At 44.1% G+C, this 23,988-nt stretch overlaps 2 protein-coding genes across 2 annotated transcripts in view; one reads left to right on the top strand and one right to left on the bottom strand.

Annotated features, from left to right (window-relative positions):
• SETDB2 (SET domain bifurcated histone lysine methyltransferase 2) overlaps positions 1-3,522 on the bottom strand; it is a 93,829-nt gene extending 90,307 nt beyond the window's left edge. Inside the window, exons 1-3 of the mRNA XM_050937806.1 lie at positions 3,173-3,522; positions 1,197-1,552; positions 221-298 (exon numbers count right to left, since the gene is read on the bottom strand). Of these exons, the coding sequence (XP_050793763.1) occupies positions 221-298; positions 1,197-1,212 (94 nt within the window). The 5' untranslated portion in view covers positions 1,213-1,552; positions 3,173-3,522. The remainder of the gene's footprint in view (positions 1-220; positions 299-1,196; positions 1,553-3,172) is intronic.
• A 50-nt stretch (positions 3,523-3,572) lies between these two features.
• The window catches only part of CAB39L (calcium binding protein 39 like), a 108,997-nt gene continuing 88,581 nt past the window's right edge, over positions 3,573-23,988 (top strand). The window contains exon 1 of the mRNA XM_050950767.1: positions 3,573-3,701. The gene's annotated coding sequence lies outside the window, so the exon portion shown is untranslated. The remainder of the gene's footprint in view (positions 3,702-23,988) is intronic.

Here is a 23,988-nt window from a genome sequence, read left to right as displayed (position 1 = left end):
TGAATGGCCATGGAGATGTAATCATTCTCTTAGCTCTCAAGGTAGTCTTGCTCTAGCTGAGGATGGGGAACTTGCACTGTGGATGCCTGTTATATTTACCCTGTGGTAGACATTATTTCAGCCTTCAGGTTGTCATTCCCACCATAATTTCCACAAGCACTACTCATTTATCACCACGTCCCCTCTGGCCCCCATAATGAAAAAAAATAGATGACATCACCTTCACTTCTCTCGCCACTGACATTGCTAAGGGTCTCCACATCCAGGCATTCAGAGGTGACAGGCACAGTATAAACAGCTAGATAAAAAGATTAGAGAGAGATTATATACTGGCAGCTTCTTGCTTCTTACCAAGTTTCTCCAAACCACTTTCATTCAGCTAGCTTTACCTACAGTAGACATTTGAGAGAGCACTGCCTGAAAACATACTTACAGGGGAAAAAGAAAACCATCCCACTGTCAAGACTACACATTAGGGATGCGGCCTTGGCAAGCTGTCACTAAAAACAGCAAGTTGAAATGGAGTCTGTGAGGTTGTATTCATTTTTATACAAGAATCATCTCCTACCAGCCCAAAAGTGACCAAGTGTTGCAAGACCAGCAATACTTTCTGTAGTAGTCAGCGAGGCATGTCCATTTTCTGCTTCCTTTTTGTGTATGACCCTCTTTTTTCTGTTAAGCCAAATGCCAATTGCATTGAAAGTAAACTTCTCCAGAAACAGTGGCAGACCTATAGACTTCAGAAAAAACCCTGAATTCTGCCCCAAGGAGATGCACGTCAAAGTAAAGTACTTCTGCTTGAGTAACAGGTTATAGACACACATAAGATGGCACTCTTTCTCCATAGGAAGGATACAGTATTTCTGGCAAGTGCTACTGGAGGACACAGAGAGTGCTGAATAATCTAAAGAATACAAGGTGTGTGCTACACATATAGAACCAGAAGTGCCAGAGAAAAGTAAATTGCTTCCAGTCCACTATGATATATAAATTCTTTTTAAAAAAATCAGCACAAACTCGGTGGCTTTAGTCAAACTGTGTTACGTTAGCAGCTTTAATCACTCTAATTTAGTTAGGTTGGGGTCTTGTTTTCAAATGAAAGCTGGCCAATCCTACCCTGTTTAGTTACAAAAAATTCCCTCAAAAGATCTGCCTAATGGATTATAAAAAATGCTTTATTTTTAATAAAAACTTACTTTTTTCTTCTTCCATTCTTTGAAGTAGTTGAATGCATGTATGTTATGCTTCAAAAAACAATTAGAACCTTAATTGCAGTAAATCGAGGCTAGAATAGAACATTATGAACTTGCTGTCCTAGAAGTGCATTCCCCAATTTATTACGTTGTTCTTGGGGGAAGTGCCAGATTCCATGCTGAATTAGGGGCACAATTAAATTTCCAACAACCACCAATATTTAAGAAACATGAAGCGAATCTTCAGTTGCCAGCAACTCTTTATTGTTACAATGTGATCTCTCCAAAATCCTCAGTACTTCTTTTGGTCTCATAAAACCCCTTTTCATTCTCTTTTGGGCCAAGAAAATTCCATTCCTCTGTAAATTAAAGAAAATAAATGTTTGAAGTAATGTACAGTGACTGTTTTCAAGATCAGGCCTTACTTTCCACCACAGACAGACCAGAAATATGAAAGTAATATGAGTAAACTTCTGCTAAAATTGAACAGTTTTACAGTTTACTTAAATGCGATATTATCAAAGATCCACCTCCTTCTTCCTTTTGTACTGGCAACCAAGGAAAGAGAGTGAGGACAGAAAGGCAACAACCTCCTCTCTGCATTGTACAGCCAAGTTCCCCAGACAAGAACCTTGATGAGGTTATGTAATAATCTAACATATAACTGATGACATTTTATGTACTCAATTTAAAAATCTAGTCAGCATCAAAAAATGTATTTAAAGAAGCTTCAGGAACTACATCTGTCCTGGAGTCCTACATATTTTCTCCTACCAGTAGCACTTTTTAAAAAGAATGTTCTTCGATCCCTTGCTGGAAAGGGTCAGACTATACAGGGAACAGTGAAACTGGCTTATTTCCTCAAAATCTTTTAGCTTTAGTGATCTGGGAGTTACTTGTAATAACAGTAGATGCAACACACAGATCTGATTTTTGTTAAAGTTGATTGTGTAAGTTTTTATTTCACTGTGTAAATTATTCAAGGTGCACATTTGTGGATGCATTCTTGCCATTAAACCAGAATATCCAGCAACATGAGGACCCAATCCTGCAACCAATTGTAAACATGCTTAACTGTATGCACGTTGACTTGATTGTATCCATGTGAGAACTCTCACTTATGCATGTGTACTTCCTTACGCTCTTTCTCCGTACCGCTCATGATTTTATAGACCTCTATCATATCCCCTCAGTTATCTCTTTTTTAAAGATGAATGGTCTGAGTCTTTTTTAATCTCTCCTGATATGTAAGCTGTTCCTTACCCTTAATCATTTTTGTTGCCCTTCTCTGCATCTTTTCCAACTCTAATATATCTTTTTTGAGATGAGTCAACCAAAACTGCATGCAGTATTGAAGGTATAGGTATATCATAGATTTATATCATGCTATTATGATCGTTTGTGTCTTATCTATACTTTTCCTAATAGTTCCTAATATTCTGTTAGGATTTTTTTTTGGACTGTTTCTGCACACTGTGCAGGATCTAAATAGGGACACTGGAGTGTTGGAGTGGTTGGTTATCATTCATTTGTAAACTTCTGGGGGAAGGTTCTTTAATAAGAACTCCTCCAAAAGATCTCACACAGAGACGTTTTTAACTATTTGCAGCCTAGGCAATGAAAAAAGGAGAAGAGAACTTCAAGAATCACAGCTAGATCTGATCCCTGCCCTCAATTGCATTTTCCCGGGGGGCGGGGAGGGGTTAGCAGCAAATTACATTAGGAAAGCACAGCAGCTGTTAACTGGGGAGACAGGAACTTCCCTGCCACTAGCCGGGTCCTTCCAACTCCAGCCCGCCACCAGCAGCCTGGCCCGGGGCAGGCCAGACCCCGCTGCCTTGCTAACGATACCCCGCAGTGGCGAACACACCGCACCACTCGCCTGTCCGCGACCGGGGACCATCGAAACGCATCAGCTACCAAACCACACAGGCTCGGCAGCGAGGCGCATGCAGCATCCCCAGCGCTGGGCACGGTACCTTAGCGGGCGAGGCCGGGCTGATGCGCGCCTGCAATAGCGGGCTCGGGACGGCCTCGGCGGGAGGAACCTCCCAGGGCAGCAGGGAGACATCAGCCCTTCGCTCTGCCCAGCAGCCACCCGCACGGCCACACCCCTTCGTGGGCGTGGCCAGGCTCACCCCGAGCTAGCGCAACTTCGCCATCCCGGCGTTCGACCCCTCCGGCCCGCTGGGCGCACGTGCCCACCCGGCGTAGGCTCCTCAGTTAGCGCCACAGCCACCATCCACACCTGGCCGGGCAGGAGGCGGGGTTCGAACCCACTGTTGGTAGAAAGCCATGAGCGGATTGGACACAACTAGCTGGCGGCGCGTGCGCAATGGGGTGGAGCAAAGTGAGCCAATGGCTAGCGGGAAGGGCAGCCGGACGGGTCTCGCGGTTCTTGCGCCATCCTCGCCTTTCATTGGCTGCGACTGACCTCTCGTGTTGCCTTACGGTGGCCAATGAAATCGGGCCATCCGGACTAGAGTCGGAGGAGCGGTGGTGGCTAAGGTAGGTCTGTCCGCCATGTTGGGTGAGGTGAAGGGGTGGAGCTAACTCGGGCGGAGTTTGATCAGGCGGGCGCTGGGGCTGGGGGCTTTTTTTCGGTGGGTAGATGAGTTAACGTGGGGGGCAGCATCACCCCGAGGATGGGGGCGGTGTTTTGCGGGCATGGGGGGGTAACCGGAGGGGCGGAGGATTTGGGGCAGAGGCGGGTTAACCCCAACGATGGCGAAGGGGGGGGGGGCGTTTTGAGGACGAGGAGGCTTAATCCGGGAGAAGGAGGATTTGGGGCCGAGGCGGGTTCACCCCGGGCACGTGGCTGATTTTTTGATTCAAGGGGTTTGTTTGTTTTCTTTCAAAGATTCGGATTATTCCGTTATCATAGTTCCCATCGGGTGGAATGGCCGCCGTATAGAATACGGGTTTCTGCTCTTCCCGCTATTGCTCTGACTTATCCCAGGAGATGGGGAGTGCCCTAAGCCTACCACCCCTCTAGTCCGTTTTATATACAGTAGCTGTTTGTACCGTGCCCGTTGTTGCGCAGCCTGGGTTCCTTTCACACTAAACTCCCATACATGTGACGCTGGCCTTTCTATTGTGTTTGATACTAATTGTGATACAGCAGGATTAGCTTGAGAGTTGTGTGTTTTTCCTTTAATCTGTGTAGTGTGTTTACGATCTGGAAGCCAGGATATCTGAAGTTATATTATATCTGAAGTTCTGATTTCTGTTACTGTAAAATTAAAGTAATGAAAGTGAAATTACACTGCCTTTTTGTAGGTTGGAAACAGTGGGAGGGGATGAATCTCCTAAAGAGGTGTAGTGGAGAGAGATGGCATTGCAAGTTGGTGGTTACTCAGAAGACCTATTTCCAGGGTTGGCAGCTGAGCCCTGCTTCAGACTGAGGAGGAATTCAGATTTTTCCCTCACCTTATGTTTCGTATTTTCGACCAGTTTTGTTTTATAGTTGTGTTTTGGCCTATTTTAGTCTTGTAGTCTGCAGGGTAAGATTGCAAGCAGTACTTAACGTGTATTAGAATTGCAGATGGGGGTCTAAATTAACTTATCACCTAAGAAGGATCTTGGAGTCGTGGATAGTTCTCTAAAAACATTCACTCAGTGTGCAGCGGCAGTCAAAAAAGCGAACAGAATCTTGGGCGTCATTAAGAAAGGGATAGATAATAAAACAGAAAACATTATAATGCCTCTACAGAAATCAATGGTATGCCCACATCTTGAATACTACATGCAGATGTGGTCGCCCCATCTCAAAAAAGCTATATTGGAATTGGAAAAGATTCAGAAAAGGGCAACAAAAATGATTATGGGTACGGAATGGCTTCTGTATGAGGAGAGATTAATGAGACTGGGACTTTTCAGCTAGGAAAGGAGATGATTAAGGGTGGATATGATAGAGGCCTATAAAATCATGACTGGTGTGGAGAAAGTAAATAAGTGAACACAAGAATTAGGGGTCACCAAATGAAATTAATAGGCAGCAGGTGTAAAACAAACAGAAGTATTTTTTCACACAACACAGTCAATCTGTGGAACTCCTTGCCAGGGGATGTTGTGAAGACCAAGACTATAACAGGGTTAAAAAAAAGAACTAGATACGTTCATGGAGGATAGGTCCATCAATGGCTATTATCCAGTATGGGCAGGGATGCTGTCCCTAGCGTCTGTTTGCCGGAAGCTGGGTATGGGTGACGGGGTGGATCACTTGATGATTACCTGTTCTATTCATTCCATCTGGGGAACCTGGCATTGGCCACTGTTGGAAGACAGGATACTGGGCTAGATGGACATTTGGTGTCACCCAGTATGACCATTATGATGTTCAGATACAGGGAAGCTTTTCCATGTCTGTGATCACTTGGGTCAGATACCTAGACGTCCTAGTTAAAGCAAGTAGTCTCATTTGCAGAATTGAACCTATGAAGGTCTAAAAAGTTTCTTAAACTTAACCTAATTAAAAATAAACTACTATCAAGTAAGTTTCAGGACTCAGGTGTCATCCATTGAGAGACTTATTTGTTTGCATGGTTACTCCTGTCAACTACCAAATGTAAATAAGCGACAGGCTCTTATAAATATTAGCTGTCAGACAAATAAATGAGCACAGAAAACGAATTGTATATACTCATTCATAAGCCGGATATTCTTCGTAAAAATGACACATCAAAGAGTGGGGGTCGGAATGGAATCATTGAATTGAATATCTAATACATTGTCATTTTGTTTACCTGAAGCGTAATCGTCAATGGGAGCTGCAGGAACCCGCAGTTTTCCAAAGTTTTCCAACCCTTGAAATACAGGGTTGGCTTATGAAAGGGTCATACAGTTTTTGCTCTTTTTCTCTCTCCATTTTGGGAGGTTGACTTATAAATGAATGGGCTAATGAATGAGTATATATGACACTTCAGTTCTCCTCTCAGGCTGTCACCTGTGACTTAACGGTTAGAGATTGCAGTTGTGTGCAAATACAAATTCTTACAATAACTTAGATTATTTTAAAAGTTAATTTATTGTTACTATAGGTTTTATGCCAGTTTTAAAATGACATTAAAAAAAAATCTTTAAAAAGCATATACATTCGAAGTTTACAAGATACTGTTTGAAAACAAAAATACTTTTCACAAATAGATTTTTTTATAGCACCTATATCATACTTTAATGGAACATAACAACAGTTCGTGTGATGTTTCAGAACCATTTTATATTCTAGAGAGAAATCTGACAAATAATAGCCTGGGTGCTCCCAGCCTTGTGACTATTAAGAGAGTATTAACTTTTTTTGCTAGGGAGGGAGGGAGGGAAATGTCATGTTTTCTTGAGCATGAAATAAATTATCATAATTCTGTTGAAGACCTATCAAAAACAGGATACTCTGGAAGAATTTGATGTCATGTATCTGCCACTTCATATTGATTTGTTTAAAATTTATATAACCTTGTTTGAAGTTCACTGGTTAGTTCATGAGTAGTGGATGATTTTAAGTAATTGACATGTTCAGGGAGAAGTGAGGCTGTTAATATTGATGTTATCAGGAGCAGGACTGGGCCAAATATTGTGATGACAAATCTCTAAGTTAAAAATAGTAGCTTACATTTAAAAAAAACTTCTGTCATCACAGTATTGATTGTATTCTCAGGAGCAGGAAAATAATATTGTGAGCTGATGATAGTGAAATGAGACAAAGTATTTCCTTTTAACATAAGCCACTGTATAGATAAGCAAATACAAATTCTAGGGAACAGGATGCTATGAAACGCATTTGCAGTTAAGTCACTAACTGCACCAAAGTCTAATGTCAAAGGACAATGTTAATGCTAGGTTTTGGGTATTTATTAAACATGACTTCTTTGTAAGACAATTTTGGCTTGCATTATAGAAATGTCTCCCTAAATTTTATATAATTTGGAAGCTAAGTAATCATCACTACCAGGCTTAAATATTTAACAAGACATAAAACTAACCACATAACTATATTCGTTGCTTATACTTTTTATATCATGCTGTGCCATAAAAATCTGCATACTGGGAATATTGTGGTTATTTCATGAAAATCCAAGCATTGTGTAAACATATTTTTTTATATTTGATTTTAAGTATTTTTGTATTTGTTCTATATGATGCTACCTAGAATACACCTCTTCCTCGATATAACGCTGTCCTCAGGAGCCAAAAAATCTTACTGCGTTATAAGTGAAAGCCACCTTATATTGAACTTGCTTTGATCCACTGGAGTGCGCAGCCCCGCCCCCCCAGAGCACTGCTTTACAGTGTTATATCCAAATTCGTATTATATCGGGTCACGTTATATCGAGGTGGAGGTGTATTTGTTTAATATACGGAAAAAAAATGGAGAAATAAATAATTCTCATGTTCCTACGTACCAGCGTTATATTTTCACTGTCTGTGCACCTGATTAGGTTAAGAAGAATTTGTGTCTGTATAATGGTTTAGTGTTGATCTGTTTCATGGCTGTAAACAGCAAAATGAGCCTGAGCTGCTCTTCAGCGGTGCAGAGTTTGTTGAAACATATTAGGAATCCAAATATGATGAGACCATTGTTATCGTCTAGTCTGACGTCCTGTATAATAGGCCATAGAACTTCCCCCGCTGCTATGATAGTCTAGTATCTCCATTAGACATGAAAGGGGGTGGGGAGGAGCTCAGCCTCCAGCTGCTATGATGAGGACAGTTACCAGCCCTATTGTACCGTCTGCCAGGACTGAATCTCCAGGAGACAAAGCTTAAAGAAGGGAATGACTGGGAGTCATTCCCATTTTTGCCCAGGCGCCCCCGGCTGACCTCACCGAGGCCAGCCAGGAGCACTCATGGGATGGTGATGAGGATGGCTATCACTCATATTGCACCATCTGCCATCGTGGAGGGGAGGGGATGCTGCTGTTTAGCGCTGCAGCATCCCGTTTACCAGGAGCATCCAGTAGACATACAGTGACATTGAAAAGATGCGAGAAACTATTTTTTTCCCTTTTCTGTGACGGGGGCCAGGGGGTAAATTGACGACATATACCCTGAACCACTGGCAACAATGTTTTTGACCCTTCAGGCATTGGGAGCTCAGCCAAGAATGCAAATGCTTGTCAGAGACAGCAGGAACTGTGGGATAGCTTGAGTCCTCCGTCCCCCCATGAGTGTCCATTTGATTCTTTGGCTTTCCGTTACACCTGTCACGCAGCACTGTGTTGAGTTCCTGCTGTGGCCTTTGTCTATCATAGCCTGGAGATTTTTTCAAATGCTCTGGCATTTCGTCTTCTGGAACGGAGCTCTGATAGAACAGATTTGTCTCCCCACACAGCGATCAGATCCAGTATCTCCTGTATGGTCCATGCTGGAGCTCTTTTTGGATGTGGGACTGCATGGCCACCCGTGCTGATCAGCTCTCCATGCTGGGCAAACAGGAAATGAAATTCAAAAGTTCGCGGGGCTTTTCCTGTCTACCTGGTCAGTGCATCCGAGTTCAGATGGCTGTCCAGAGCGGTCACAATGGTGCACTGTGGGATAGCCCCCGGAGGCCAATACCATCAAATTGTGGCTACACTAACCCTTATTCGAAATGGCAATAGCGATTTGAGTGCTACTCCCCTCGTCAGGGAGGAGTACAGATATTGATATTATGAGCCCTTTATATCGAAATAAAGGGCTCCGTTGTGTGGACGGATGCAGGGTTAAATAGTTTTAACGCTGCTAAATTCGGTATAAATACGTAGTGTAGACCAGGCCCGAGACTCCCCTGCTTATGCATTGAAGGATTGCATTAGCCCTTTTGGCCACAGCATTGTGATGGGAGCTCATCTGTAGTTGATTATCCACCACAACCTCTAAATATTTTTCAGTCACTGCTTCCCAGGGTAGAATCCCTCATCCTTTAAGTAGGGCCTACATTCTTAGTTCCCAGGTGTATATGTAGTCATATTAAAACACATTCACTTGCAGCCAGGTTATCAAGCAACCCAGATCGCTTTGTATCAATGAGCTGTCTTGTTCATTATTTACTACTCCCACAATTTTTCTTATCTGCAATCTTTAGTAGTAGTTATTTTGTTTTCTTCCAGGTCATTAATAAAAATGTTAAATACTGTAGGGCTAAGAACATCCCTGCAGGACCCCATTAGAAACACACCTGTTCAATGATGACATGCATCTGAGGAAGTGGGTATTCACCCACGAAAGCTCATGCTCCAAAACGTCTGTTAGTCTATAAGGTGCCACAGGATTCTTTGCTGCTGTTCAATGATGATTCCCCATTTACAATTATATCTTATGACCTATCAGCCAGCTTTTAATCTGTTTAATATGCCATGTTAATTTTATATATTTCAAGTTTGTAGTCAGTCATGTCTTACCAAGTCTAATACCTTACAGAAGTGTCTTATATCAATATTGTTGCCTTTATCAACCACACTTGTAATCTCATTTGAAAATAAAAGTTAGGTTTACAGAAAACAGATCCTGTCAAACTATGTTGATATGCATTAATTACATTATCCTCTTTAATTCTTTCTTAAGTGAGTCCTGTATCAGTGCTCCATTATCTTGTCCAGGTTAAGTGTCAGACCTATAATTACGTGGGTCATCCTCATTTACCCTTTTAAAGTGATTTCACAAAATTAGCTTTCTTCTAGTCTCTTGAAAATTCCTTAGTATTCTAAGACTTACTGAAAATTCAGTCCAATGAACTTCTCAACCAGCTCTTTTAAAACTCTTGAATTCAAGTTATTTAAACCTGATTTTAAAATTTCTCACTTTAGTAGCTGCTGTTTAACATCCTCCAGAAATACTAGTGGAATGGAAGGAAACTGCTCCTTATTATCCTTAACTGTGCAGGCCATAGATTTTTCTTTGTGCCCCTTTGCTTCCCTTATCAATTTTCCAGAATTTCTAGTGTCTGATTTATGTTCATTGCTATCTGCATCGTCCTTCCATTTAGCATATTTTATTTTTTATAGCTGCCTTCACTTCCCCTCTAAATCAGGTCAGATTTTTAACAAATATGGCTTTCTTCCTCAATTCTACAATTGTGGCATTTGGGGCATCTAGTTAAATGTTCTTCAACAATTCCCAATTAACATCCACATTTTTCTGATGATCATATAAGAGGAGTTAATGGCGTTTTCATACAAGTACGTACAGTGTTCCATGTGCTCACAGTGCCTGAGCCATCCACCCTGAGCTTGTTCCATCAGCCAAAACTGTCTACTCTGCTCTGTCTGACACAGTAACCCTGACTTGGGTAACTTTGTTGTGAAGTATAACTATACTGCACGAGTAGTCTAATTGATTTACAAAAAGCAACACCAACTAGTTGCCTCACTAGATAAATCAGCATTGCTGGATGTAACATTGGATAATCAGTCAGCGCTAGCCCCAAAAGAGGGAATATGGGGGTACATCTACACTAGCCACCGGATCAGCGGGTAGCGATCGATCTATCGGGGATCGATTTATTGTGTGTAGTGTAGATGCAATAAATCGATCCCCAGTTGCTCTCCCGTGAGAGGTGGAAGCAAAGTCGACGAGGAAGCTGCAGCAATCGACCCCGCTCTTGAGGATGCGAGGTAAGTCAAACTAAAATACCTTGACTTCAGCTATGCTATTCTCATAGTTGAAGTTGTGTATTTTAGGTCGATTTCCCCCCCCCCCCCCCCCCGGGGTAAACCAGGCCTGGAGGTGAATAGGCTAGTAGGAGTGGCAACAGCAATAACTTAACATAATTTTAAGTCTTTTTAATTAAGTCATCTTAAAGTTTTCACTGAGAAAACAACCAGTTTATGGAGGACTTTGAACCAGATTCTACTTCTACAGCAGTGTAAAATCTGCATTATGTCTATGTAATTGAGAACAGACTAGTTCTTGGTATTTTAAAAATGAAAATGGGATGGATACAGGAAATGCACAACTGTGACACTGCAGTATTCTGTGCCAGGCATAAAACCCTAGGGCTTTTGTCAGCAAGACAATGGAAGTAAATGGCTGAAGATGCATGACTGAATGCCTATCTGAAACTAAAGAGGGGTTGGTAATAAGATTTGGCTTTCATATTAAAATGGAGGGCAAAAAGTTTTCTAATTAAAAAAAATGAAGATTAGAGTACAGGAGGAGGAAATGTGGGAATATATAGTACCAAGATAAGTACACTATACATCAGCATTTTACTGCAGATCATATGAAGTTTTTCTTTTAAAATTTGTGGCCATGGCTACACTTACAGCTGTACAGCGCTGGGAGTTAGGGTATGTCTACATCTACAATTTTGCAGCGCTGGTTGTTACAGCTGTATTAGTACAGCTGTATAGGGCCAGCGCTGCAGAGTGGCCACACTTACAGCAACCAGCGCTGCAAGTGGTGTTAGATGTGGCCACACTGCAGCGCTGTTGGGCGGCTTCAAGGGGGGTTCGGGGAACGCGAGAGCAAACCGGGGAAGGAGACCAGCTTCGCCGCGGTTTGCTCTCGCGTTCCCCGAACCACCCTGCAAACCGCAGGGAAGGAGACCTGCTTGCTCGGGGGTTCGGGGAACGCGAGAGCAAACGGGGAAGGAGACCAGCTTCGCCGCGGTTTGCTCTCGCGTTCCCCGAACCACCCTGCAAACCGCAGGGAAGGAGACCTGCTTGCTCGGCGGTTCGGGGAACGCGAGAGCAAACCGGGGAAGGAGACCAGCTTCGCCGCGGTTTGCTCTCGCGTTCCCCGAACCCCCCTGCAAACCGCAGGGAAGGAGACCTGCTTGTTCGGGGAATGCGAGAGCAAACCGGGGAAGGAGACCAGCTTCGCCGCGGTTTGCTCTCGCGTTCCCCGAACCACCCTGCAAACCGCAGGGAAGGAGACCTGCTTGCTCGGGGGTTCGGGGAACGCGAGAGCAAACCGGGGAAGGAGACCAGCTTCGCCGCGGTTTGCTCTCGCGTTCCCCGAACCCCCCTGCAAACCGCAGGGAAGGAGACCTGCTTGCTCGGGGTTCGGGAACGCGAGAGCAAACTGGGGAAGGAGACCAGCTTGATTACCAGAGGCTTCCTCAGGTATGCTGGGATACCTGCTTATTCCACGGAGGTCAAGAAAAGCGCTGGTAAGTGTCTACACTTGATTACCAGCGCTGGATCACCAGCGCTGGATCCTCTACACCCGAGACAAAACGGGAGTACGGCCAGCGCTGCAAACAGGGAGTTGCAGCGCTGGTGATGCCCTGCAGATGTGTACACCTCCTAAGTTGCAGCGCTGTAACCCCCTCACCGGCGCTGCAACTTTGTGATGTAGACAAGCCCTTACAGCTGTCTCCGTACAGCTGTGTAGGGAAAGCGCTGCAGTGTGGCCACACTGACAGCTACCAGCGCTGCAGTGTGGCTACATTTGCAGCATTTGCAGCGCTGTTGGGAGTGGTGCATTATGGGCAGCTATCCCAGCGTTCATGTGGCTACAACGTGCTTTTCAAAAGAGGGGGGTGGGGTGGAGTGTGGGGGAGACAGAGTGGATTTTTTGAGGTGACACTGTGTCAGCTCCCTGCCTTGCAAGTTCTAAGGACTGGAAGATACACAGCTGTGAACATTCCAAAGAAATACCCCTGCTTGCCTCTGCTCGAGCAAACAAGCTGTGTTGTTTTTTAGATAAGCATCTCTGGGAGCCCGGAGTTCACAACAAAACAGCAGAGTGGCTGAACAGGCATTCTGGGATACCTCCGAATACCTCAGAGGCCAGTTATAGATGTTGGACAGACATCCCAGGGCAAGTCTACACTCAAGTGTTACATCAGCACCACTGTAGCATGTCTGGTGAAAATGCACTATGGCAATGGGAGAGTGTCTCCTGCCAACACAGTGCCTGTGTAGACAGTATTTAGGTCGATATAACTTAAGTCGCTCAGGGGTGTGTCTTTTTCACATTCCTGAGCAATGTAAATTATATCAGTTTAAACGGTAATAAGTAGACTAGCCTCCACTAAACTGAATTCCTCTATTCACAGAGCTAAGCTAACAGCAAAGCAAGCTTCCTAGCAGTATCCCACCAATGTAACACCACCCTTACAGGGAGGAACCAATTCTAGAGTAGAATGAATGTAAAGGTGTGAGGATAGTTCTGTAGCACCTCTGCTGAGAGTGATGACAAAAGGGCTGGTTGTGGTGATGGATTTTCTTATTCAAACATCTGTTCACTGAAACTTAAGCGGAGTTCTTCTATAGTAGAAATGTAAAAGAATCATATGTTAAGGAATCTGCAAAGTCAATTCTTACAGTACTGACTGAGTAGACACCCCTAGGCTCTAAAGGGCTACCCTAGTATTTTGTTTAAATTTTGGACTTTAATTTTGCTAGTTGTTTTTAATCTAAGGAAGGGGGAGGGGAAGACTGATGTAGGCTCATGATACTTCTATGAAGTTACTTTCAGATTGTAAAATGCTACTGTATACCCATAACCTCAGAATGTTTGACAAGTATTTGCAGAGAACACAAACAGCTTGCTTTTCTTTTTTGAGAAGTGGAGCCTCTAATTGTGGGATGTCAAAATTCTTAGAAGAACTTTAAAGCAAAAAAACCTAAATTTTTTTATCCAAAGGAAAACAACAATTTGCGTCACTGTGTAAACAACAAACTTCTTTCAGGTGGAGGACCTAGATACCTGTTAATTACCAACTATCTTGGATGCCAAATGTGCTGGAACTCTTTTAACCCTCCAGTAGCCAGAATATCTTACTATCTCTGAAATTGGCAATTGATAATGTGGAGTTTTACACACATGTTGTCCTTGCAGATCCCCTTTTTAGTCATCCTTCTGTCATAAAGCCTAAGCAACCCTTCATCCTCCATGGTTTCTAGATAGTCCTTTCACCTTGTGATTATACAATCACATTAAGTTGTTTGGGACTGAGGCAGGAGATCTGAGTTGTTTGATACAAGATACTGAGTGACTGGAACTGAAGAGAGCATGTCTGGAAATTATCCATTGAGAGACAGCAACTGAGCAGCAGGGTGTGTATGAGAAGAACTAAGGGCTGCAGATTTAGGTTCATTCATATGTGAGAAGTCCCACAGGTTTTCCAGAGGGGTGCTGGTCACTTGCATTGATTTCAGGTAAAACCAGCATAAAAGATCAAAGGCCTGTACCTGTTTTACAATAAAATAAAATACATGTTACTTAATATGTCTAATTACAAAGTGTTCTCAAAAATTTTAGCAGAATTTAAATGACTACATGTGATTGGGTAGGATTGAATGGTGCTGGATCTGAGAGGACAGTTTTTTATGGTTCTCTGGCTTAAATCAGTATGCAGATGGATTATCAACCTTACAGTCAAGCAACTGAACTCCAGTATGATGCTTGAGCAACAACTGATATAAACTTTATTAATACATTTCCGATTCAGAGTTTACATTTCTGGGGGAGCACATGAGAAACAAATCTTATAAGAAATATTAAACAAGCCAGCAAAAGATTTCTTGAACAAGGAGGATTTAATAGTGTTTTGAAGTACAGAATAATTTCTTTTTCCTGTCATCAGCTGTCCTATGAGGTTTCAGAGTGAGCCTCCTTTTGTACTTAACACCTATAGATAGTGAATGCATAGAAACCTTCCTATCCTGAACATATCAGTGAGCCTAAAGCATTAAGCCTGGTACGAGATGTGAAGCCTAAACCAAAGGCTGTAAACCAAATTCAAGCCATGTATTAAAGCAAATGCTTATATGTTCAGTGTCCAGTACATAAACTTGGCAAAGGTATCACTAACATTAATATTACACAGTGAATATGTAAACACATTCCAGCAGGCTAGCACAAGTACATCCTAACCTAGCACAAAATAAAATAATTTAACAAAAATAATAAAAGGCTGTGTACTTCCGATGTTTTAGACAAAACAAGTGGTAAATAAAAATGTTTTATCTAAAAGATCAAAAAAGGTACAAAAAAGCAATAAACATCATAAAACAAGTAAGGTAGTATATAAATTGTTTTGTTTGTCTATAAATATTAAAATAACTCACCTTAACCCTTTGTCTGTCCTAGAGGGCAGGAAAAAGTCCCATTGCCGACTAAGCTGCTCCCATGTAATGGGCATTCATGTGTTTGTGTACCTGTAACCATTGAGCCGGGGCGTTAGCATTGTGTTTCGTCAACAATAAAACTGGTCGAGTGCCTTTGCCACCAAGTTGAGTCTGTGATCTTTCCAGGCAGTTCTATCAAGGTCTGCTAACCTAAATACTGAACAGAGCTGAAACAGCTCACAAAATAACACACCTTAAACTGACAACACTGCAAGGTTTCTTTCAAAGTCCCAAATAAACCAAATACATTTCCAAATAAATAAACCAAATAAGACTCTTTGTTGCTTTTTACAAATAAATTCTTTGGCTGTAATTGAAATGACTGACAACAAATTAAAATAGTGATACTGTAAATATATTCGCTTTAAGTAATTTAAGTAGTATACCTCTACCATGCTATAATGTGGTTGTGAAGAGCCAAAAATCTCTACTGCATTATAGCTGAAACCCTGTTATATCAGTGTAGGGGCAGCAGGGCTCCGGCGATGATTTAAAGAGCTCCAGGCTCCAGCCGCTGGGGAGCCTGGGCCCTTTAAATCACTGGCGAGCCCTACTGCCATAGCCCCAGGGTAGCAGCGGCAAGGCTCCAGCGGGATTTAAAGGGCCTGGGGCTCCCCGCAGCAGGTGGAGCCCCACTGTTACCATGCTATACACAAACCTGTGTTATATCGGGTCGCATTATAGCAGGGTAGAGGTATAGTACAATTCTTGATACTATTTTCAGTTGTACAGTACAAAAATTAATTTCAAAAGCCCTATGTGATATTAAACAATAGACCTGATAGATTCTGGCAAAACAGCTTCTAGCACATTTGACAAAAAAGCTAAGTTTAATGTTAAATAGGTTGAAAGTCATTTACCGGTACTTTTGAGTTGCTCTTGACTTTTTTCCTAAATTAGACTGTACAAGAAAGCTTTTATTTTGTATCACTTTAATAATTTTTTCAGCTTTCTTAAAGAGATGGCTTCAAACTTATTTTTAAAAACATGATATTTTCTGGTCTGCTTCTCAACTCCTTAAACCCTTGCAGATCTTTTTTTTTTTTCCTGCTATCAAAGTCCCGCTTCTTGTCAGAACTGTTTTCATTGCTCCTGCCTGAAAGTTGTAGTTTTACAGGCTTGTGATAGTAGTTTTCTGACAGTAATTCTTGCTATAGTGCAGTTCTGTAGTAATGGTAAGAATGTAGGAGTTTGCAGATGCAAGAAAATTGTTATGTAATTAAGAATTAGTCAGTAGTGCTCGATGATAGGAAAACAGTGTCCTCTCCAGCTGACTCAGAAGCAGTACTTAATAAATATATAGGTATACGTAGAGAAAATTAATTCAACACGTGGTTCTGGATACGTTGTTAAACTGGAATAAATCTTTTGACTTCTTTTTTTCAAGGTTTTGGTTGAAAAATGATATTTCAGATAAATTTGTCTCTTGGTCTTCCAGTTCCTAGAGATAATGAATTAGAATGAGGAAAAGTAGTGGATGAGTAGGAGTGTTAAATTAAGGGATAAGTCATTGCATTTCTCAAACTACAGCTAAGACACAACGCTTCCTAACTGGAATTTTGGAGTGTTAAGCTTGGTGTGTGAAATACCCTTCTTGACAGTCTTCAAAGGCAGATTTTGAAGATCCCTTCCCTCCCACCAGTTGCTATTTTACTAAACTGGCATAAGAGATTGACTCCATCATTAGGGTTTCCAAGTGTCCAGTTTTCCATCAGAACGCCTGGTTGAAAAAGGATCCTGGTGGCTCCGGTTGGCAGGAGCCTGTGGCTAATGCAGGCTCCCTACCTGCCCTGTTTCTGTGCAACTCCTGGAAGCTGCCGCCAGGTCCCTGCAGCCCATATGCGCACGGGCGGTCAGCAAGGCTCTGTGCACTGTGACGGCTGCGCAGATCCCATTAGCCGGAAACTGCAACTAATGGGAACTGCAGGAGCAGTGCCTGCCGCTTCCTGGGAGTCCGAACCCCCTCACACACCCCAACCCCCTGCCACAACCCAGAGTTCCCTTCTGCACCCAAACTCCTGCCTGGAGTCCCCTCCCACACCGCAAACCCCTCATCCCTGGCCCCACCCCAGAGCCCACATCCTGAGGTGGAGCTTTCATCCCTGGCCTCACCCCTGCCCTAGCCTGGAGTCCCCTCCTGTACCCCAAACCCCTCGTTCCTGGCCCCACCCCAGAGCCCACACCCCCAGCTGGAGCCCTTACCCCTCTCGTACCCCAAACACCTGCCCCAGCCCAGTGAGAGTGAGTGAAAGGGGGAGGGGGAATGGAGCGAGCAGGGTCGAGGTCTTGGTGAAGGGGTGGGGTAGGGGTGTTTGGTTTTGTGCAGTTAGAAAGTTGTCAACTCTGTCTGTCATGCAACATTAAAAACAATTCAGTACCCTTTGTGTGGAGGCTCTTAAGTCTTTTAAACAAATAATTGTAATTTTTTTTCTTAAAGTTCAAGATTATTGAAGACAGAAAGATTACGGATGGGGAGTTCACTATGTTTTCAGCAGCTCCAATATCCCGAATGACATGTAACATGCTATTTTCTAGCCCTTACTTCTGAATTGTTCTTATTATCTTTTTTGGCAGTAAGCATAGCTGTGCTGCTTTGATCTGCTGCCACACACTTAATCATCACATACTTCCCTTTTCTACAGTTCTGGTGTCAAAGTCAAGCCTCTGTTGCTGTTCTTCTGCAAGTAAGAAAAAGCAAGATGGTAGCCAACAATGTCAGTCGTTAATTGGCTGATTATTATTGTTTTGGGGTACAGGGAAAGTTCTCTGGCATATCTGGTGTTTGCTCTATTTGTACTGGTAACTAGGTACTAAATTGTATTTAGTAGGTGGTGATTGTGGTCTTGTAATCGTATATACAGATTATTTTGATTAAATAGCAAATGGTAGATGTATACATCATGTATTATGTAATATCTTTCTCTGGTCAGTGTCAACATTCTAGCAAATGAATTAAGTAAGATTCAGGTCTGTGAATGGTTTCAGAGTAACAGCAGTGTTAGTCTGTATCCACAAAAAGAACAGGAGTACTTGTGGCACCTTAGGCCTGGTCTACACTACGCAGTTAAACCGATTTTAACAGCGTTAAATTGATTTAAAGCTGTACCCGTGCACACTACAATGCACTTTATATCGATTTAAAGGGCTCTTTAAATCGATTTTCTGTACTCCTCCCAACGAGAGGACTAACACTAAAATCGATATTAACATATCGGTTTAGGGTTAGTGTGGCTTCAAATGGACGTTATTGGCCTCCGGGCGGTATCCCACAGTGCACCACTGTGACCGCTCTGGACAGCAATCTGAACTCAGAGGCATTGGCCAGGTATACAGGAAAAGCCCCGTGAACTTTTGAATTGCATTTCCTGTTTGGCCAGCGTGGAGCTCTCATCAGCCCAGGTGACCACGCAGAGCTCATCAGCGCAGGTAACAGTGCAGTCTCCTGAGAATAGAAAAAGAGCACCAGCATGGACCACACGAGAGGTACTGGATCTTATCGCTATATGGGGAGAGGATTCAGTGCTAACAGAACTCCGTTCCAAAAGACGAAATGAAAAAATATTTGAAAAAATTTCCAAGGCTATGATGGGAAAAGGCCACACCAGGGACTCAGTGCAGTGCAGAGTGAAAGTTAAGGAGCTCAGACAAGCCTACCAGAAAACCAAAGCAGCAAATGGCAGATCCGGGTCAGGGACGAAAACATGCCGTTTCTATGCTGAGCTGCATTCAATTTTAGGGGGCTACGCCACCACTACCCCCCCTTGTCCGTGGATTCCGAGGTGGAGGTTATAATCTCAATCATCGCTGAGGATTCAGCAGAGGGGGAAGAGGAGGAGGAGGAGGAGGACGACCTTGCAGCGAGCACACAGCACTCCGTTAGCCCCAACAGCCACGAGCTTTTTGTGACCCAGACGGAATTACCCTCCCAGCCCTCCCAAGCCACTAGCCCAGACAGTGAAGCCATGGAAGCGACCTCTGGTGAGTGTACCTTTGTAAATATAAAATGTGGTTTAAAAGCAAGAGTTTTTTAATGATTGATTTGCCATGAGGGCTTGGGATGCATTCACAGCCAGTAAAGTTACTGGAAAAGTTTGTTAACATGTCTGGGGATGGAGTGGAAATCCTCCAGGGACATCTCCATGAAGCGCTCCTTGAGGTACTCCAAAAGCCTTTGCCGAAGGTTTCTGGGCAAGGCAGCCTTGTTCCGTCCACCATGGTAGGACACTTTACCACGCCATGCATGTAGCAATTAATCGGGTATCTTTGCATGACAAAGCCTAGCTGCGTATGGTCCCGGTGATTGCTGGCATTCAAGAAACATCCATTCTTTATCTCACTCTGTTATCCTCAGCAGAGTGATATCGTTCATGGTAACCTGGTTGAAATTAAGGAATTTAATTAAGGGGACAGAGATGGGCATTTTCCTACTGGGCTGTTGCTTAAAAGAAATCCGTCCTTGCACGTAGCAAAGCGGGGGGAGGGGAGGAAGGATAGCGCTGAGCTTTTTAGCGTTTGGCCAGCAGGAATCTTCCCAGCTAGCAGCCACGCGGTGGGGGGGAGGGAAAGGGGGGTGATTAGCCGTGATCTTCCATGATACCAACCATGCGGTGGGGGGAGGGGTAAAGCAATCCTAGAGAATTGGATTGGGGAGGGGAGGGGTTGGCGTCTGCTGCTGCTTGTTAACAGGAAAGAAGCATCAGAGGGCACTGTGTATATGAAGGCTGGAGAAGCTGAAAGACAGTGGCTTACCATGGGCGCATGCAAGCTGAATTGTGATTCCTGGACCTGCGTCTGTGAGATCTGTAACACCAGAGCTGCAGGCACTCAATATTAAAAGATGCAAAATGCGACCTTGTAGTGAAATCATATGTGCTATGTAAGGTGAATAGTGTTGTTCACTGTGAAAGAGTGTAACCATTGTTCTGTAAAATGTATCTTTTTTTTAAATACTTCTCTCCCTTTTTTTTCCCTCCCTCATGCAGCTGCACATTTTTCAAGCCTCCCTACTCCATCCTGAAGGCTAGTTCAGATAAGGCGGAGGAAGAAGAGGACGCGAGATGAAATGTTATCTGAAATCATGGAAGTAACCCGCAATGAAAGAGCTCATCTGAAGGAGTGGAAGGACGTGGTAGCAAAGTACAGGAAAGATGCTAGTGAACATGAGGATAGGAGAGATGCTCGAGATGAGACGTGTAGGCAGGAAGATCTGCGGTGGCGGGATGCAACGCTGGAGCTGCTGCGTGATCAAACTGATATCCTCCGACATCTGGTGGATCTTCACGAAGAGCAGCGGGGTCACAGAGTGCCGCTGCAGCCCCTGTGTAACCACCCTCACCATGTTCCATATCTTCCTCACCCAGCCGTGTAAGAACGCGTGGGGGAAGGCTTTGTGCACCCGCCCACTCCACCCCCATGGACAGTCCAACCAAAAGGCTGTCATTACATTGAAATGTGCTTAATGGCCTTTTCCTTCCCTCCTATCCTCCTCCCAAACCACACCCGGGATACCTTGTTAATTCTCTGCCTCTTTTTATAGTTACTTTTTAATAAAGAATACATGCTTTTTAAACGATAGTGACTTTATTTCCTTAAGCAAGCTGTAATCGAAGGGGGAGGGTGGGTTGTTTACAGGGAGGGAGTCAATAAAGGGGGGGGGTTCATGAAGGGGAAACAAACACAGCAGTCACACCGTACTCTGGCCCTTGATGAAACTCATTTTCAAGGCTTCTCTGATGCGCACCGCTTCCTGGTGTGATCTTCTAATCGCCCTGGTGTCTGGCTGCGCGTAATCAGCGGCCAGGTGATTTGCCTCAGCCTCCCACCCCGCCATAAAGGTCTCCTCCTTACTCTCACAGAGATTGTGGAGCACACAGCAAGCAGCAATAACAAAGGGGACATTGGTTTGGCTGAGGTCTGAGCGAGTCAGTAATGTGCGCCAGCGAGCCTTTAAATGGCCAAATGCACATTCTACCACCATCCTGCACTTGCTCAGCCTGTAGTTGAACAGCTCCTGACCACTGTCCAGGCTGCCTGTGTATGGCTTCATGAGCCATGGCATCAAGGGGTAGGCTGGGTCACCCAGGATAACGAAAGGCATTTCAACATCCCCAACTGTTATTTTCTGGTCTGGGAAGTAAGTCCCTTGCTGCAGCCGTTTAAACAGAGTAGTGCTTCTGAAGACGCGAGCGTCATGAACCCTTCCTGGCCATCCCACGTGGATGTTGGTGAAACATCCCTCGTGATCCACCATTGCTTGCAGCACCATTGAAAAGTACCCCTTGCGGTTTATGTACTGGGTGCCCTGGTGCTCCGGTGCCAAGATAGGGATATGGGTTCCATCTATCTCTCCCCCACAGTTAGGGAATCCCATTGCAGCAAAGCCATCCACTATGACCTGCACGTTTCCCAGAGTCTCAACCTTTCGTAGTAGCAGCTTAATGATTGCTTTGGCTACTTGCATCACAGCAGCCCCCGCAGTAGATTTGCCCACTCCAGATTGATTCCCGACTGACCGGTAGCTGTCTGGCTTTGCAAGCTTCCAGAGGGCTATTGCCACTCGCTTCTCCACTGTGAGGGCTGCTCTCATCTTGGTATTCTGGTGTTTCAGGGCAGGGGAAATCAAGTCACAAAGTTCAAAGAAAGTGCTCTTACGCATGTGACAGTTTCGCAGCCGCTGTGAATTGTCCCACACCCGCAAAACTATGCGGTCCCACCAGTCTGTGCTTGTGTCCCGGGCCCAAAATCGGCATTCAATGGGTAGAACCTCCCCCATTACCAGCAGGAGCTCCAAAGCGCAGGGGCCCACAGTTAGGGAGAATTCAGTGTCCATGTCCTCATCACTCTCGTTGCCACGCTGCCCTAGCTGCCTCCTCCTCGCCTGCCTTTGCACTTCATGGTTCACCATAGACAGCACGAGAATGCGCGAGGTGTTTACAACGTCCACGATTGCGCTAATGATCTGAGCAGGTCCATGCTTGCTGTGCTATGGCGTTTGCTCAGTTCACCCAGGAAAAAAGGCGCGAAATGGTTGTCTGCTGCTTTCACGAAGGGAGGGGTGAGGCTGTACCCAGAACCACCCGCGACAATGATTTTCGCCCCATCAGGCACTGGGATCTCAACCCAGAATTCCAAGGGGCAGGGGAGACTGCGGGAACTATGGGATAGCTACGGAATAGCTACCCACAGTGTAGCGCTCCGGAAATTGATGCTAGCCTCGGACCATGGATGGACACCGGCAAATTAATGTGCCTAGTGTGGCCGTGTGCAATCGACTTTATAATGTCTGTTTTATAAAACCAGTTTCTGTTAATTCGAAATTATCCCGTAGTGTAGACATAGCCTTAGAGACTAACAAATTTATTTCAGCATGAGCTTTCGTGAGTTACAGCTCACTTCTTCAGATGCACAGAATGGAACACATAGACAGGAGATGTTTATACATACAGAGAACAGGAAAAGATGGAAGTATGCATACCAACAGGAAGAGTCTAATCAATTAAGATGAGCTGTCATCAGCAGGGGAAAAAAAACTTTTGAAGTGATAATTAAGATGACCCATAGAAGGTGTGAGGAGAACTTAACATAGGGAAGTAGATTCAATTAGTGTAATGACCCAGCCATTCCCAGTCTCTGTTAAGGCCTGAGTTAATTGTGTCCAATTTGCATATTAATTTGAGTTCAGCAGTCTCTCTTTGGAGTCTGTTTTTGAAGTTTTTTTGTTGCAAAACTGCCACCTTCAAGTCTGTCACTGAGTGGTTAGAGAGGTTGAAGTGTTCTCCCACTGGTTTTTGAATGTTATGATTCCTGATGTCAGATTTGTGTCCATTTATTGTTTTGCAAAGAGACTGTCCAGTTTGGCCAATGTACATGGCAGAGGGGCATTGCTGGCACATGATGGCATATATCACGTTGGTAGATGTGCAGGTGAACAAACCCCTGATGGCGTGGCTGATGTGATTAGGTCCTATGATGGTGTCACTTGAATCGATATGTGGACAGAGCTGGCATCAGGCTTTGTTGCAAGGATAGGTTCCTGGGTTAGTGTTTATGTTGTATGGTGTGCGGCTGCTGGTGAATATTTGTTTCAGGTTGGGAGGCTGTCTATACACGAGGACTGGCCTGTCTCCCAGGATCTGTGAGAGTGAAGGATCATCTTTAAGGATAGGTTGTAGATCTTTGATGATGCGCTGGAGAGGTTTTAGTTGGGGGCTGTAGGTGATGGCTAGTGGCATTCTGTTATTTTCTTTGTTGGGCCTGTCCTGTAGTAGGTGGCTTCTGGGTATTCTTCTGGCTCTGTCAATCTGTGTTTTTACTTCAGCAGGTGGGTATTGTAGTTTTAAGAATGCTTGATAGAGATCTTGTAGGTGTTTATCTCTGTCTGAGGGATTGGAGCAAATATGGTTGTACCTTAGAGCTTGGCTGTAGACAATGGATTGTGTGGTGTGTCCTGGATGGAAGCTGGAGGCATGTAGGTAAGTATAGCGGTCAGTGGGTTTCCGGTATAGGGTGGTGTTTATGTGACTATCGCTTATTAGCACAGTAGTGTCTAGGAAATGGACCGCTTGTGTGGATTGATCTAGGCTGAGGTTGAGGGTGAGATGGAAATTGTTAAAATCACGGTGGAATTCCTCAAGGGCTTCTTTTCCATGAGTCCAGATGATGAAGATGTCATCAATGTAGCGCAAGTAGAGTAGGGGCGTTAGGGAACGAGAGCAAAGGAAGCGTTGTTCTAAGTCAGCCAT

The sequence above is a fragment of the Gopherus flavomarginatus genome, chromosome 1 (assembly GCF_025201925.1).
Source record: "Gopherus flavomarginatus isolate rGopFla2 chromosome 1, rGopFla2.mat.asm, whole genome shotgun sequence".
NCBI lineage: Eukaryota > Metazoa > Chordata > Testudines > Testudinidae > Gopherus > Gopherus flavomarginatus.
This window is presented reverse-complemented; position numbering and strand designations above follow the sequence as displayed.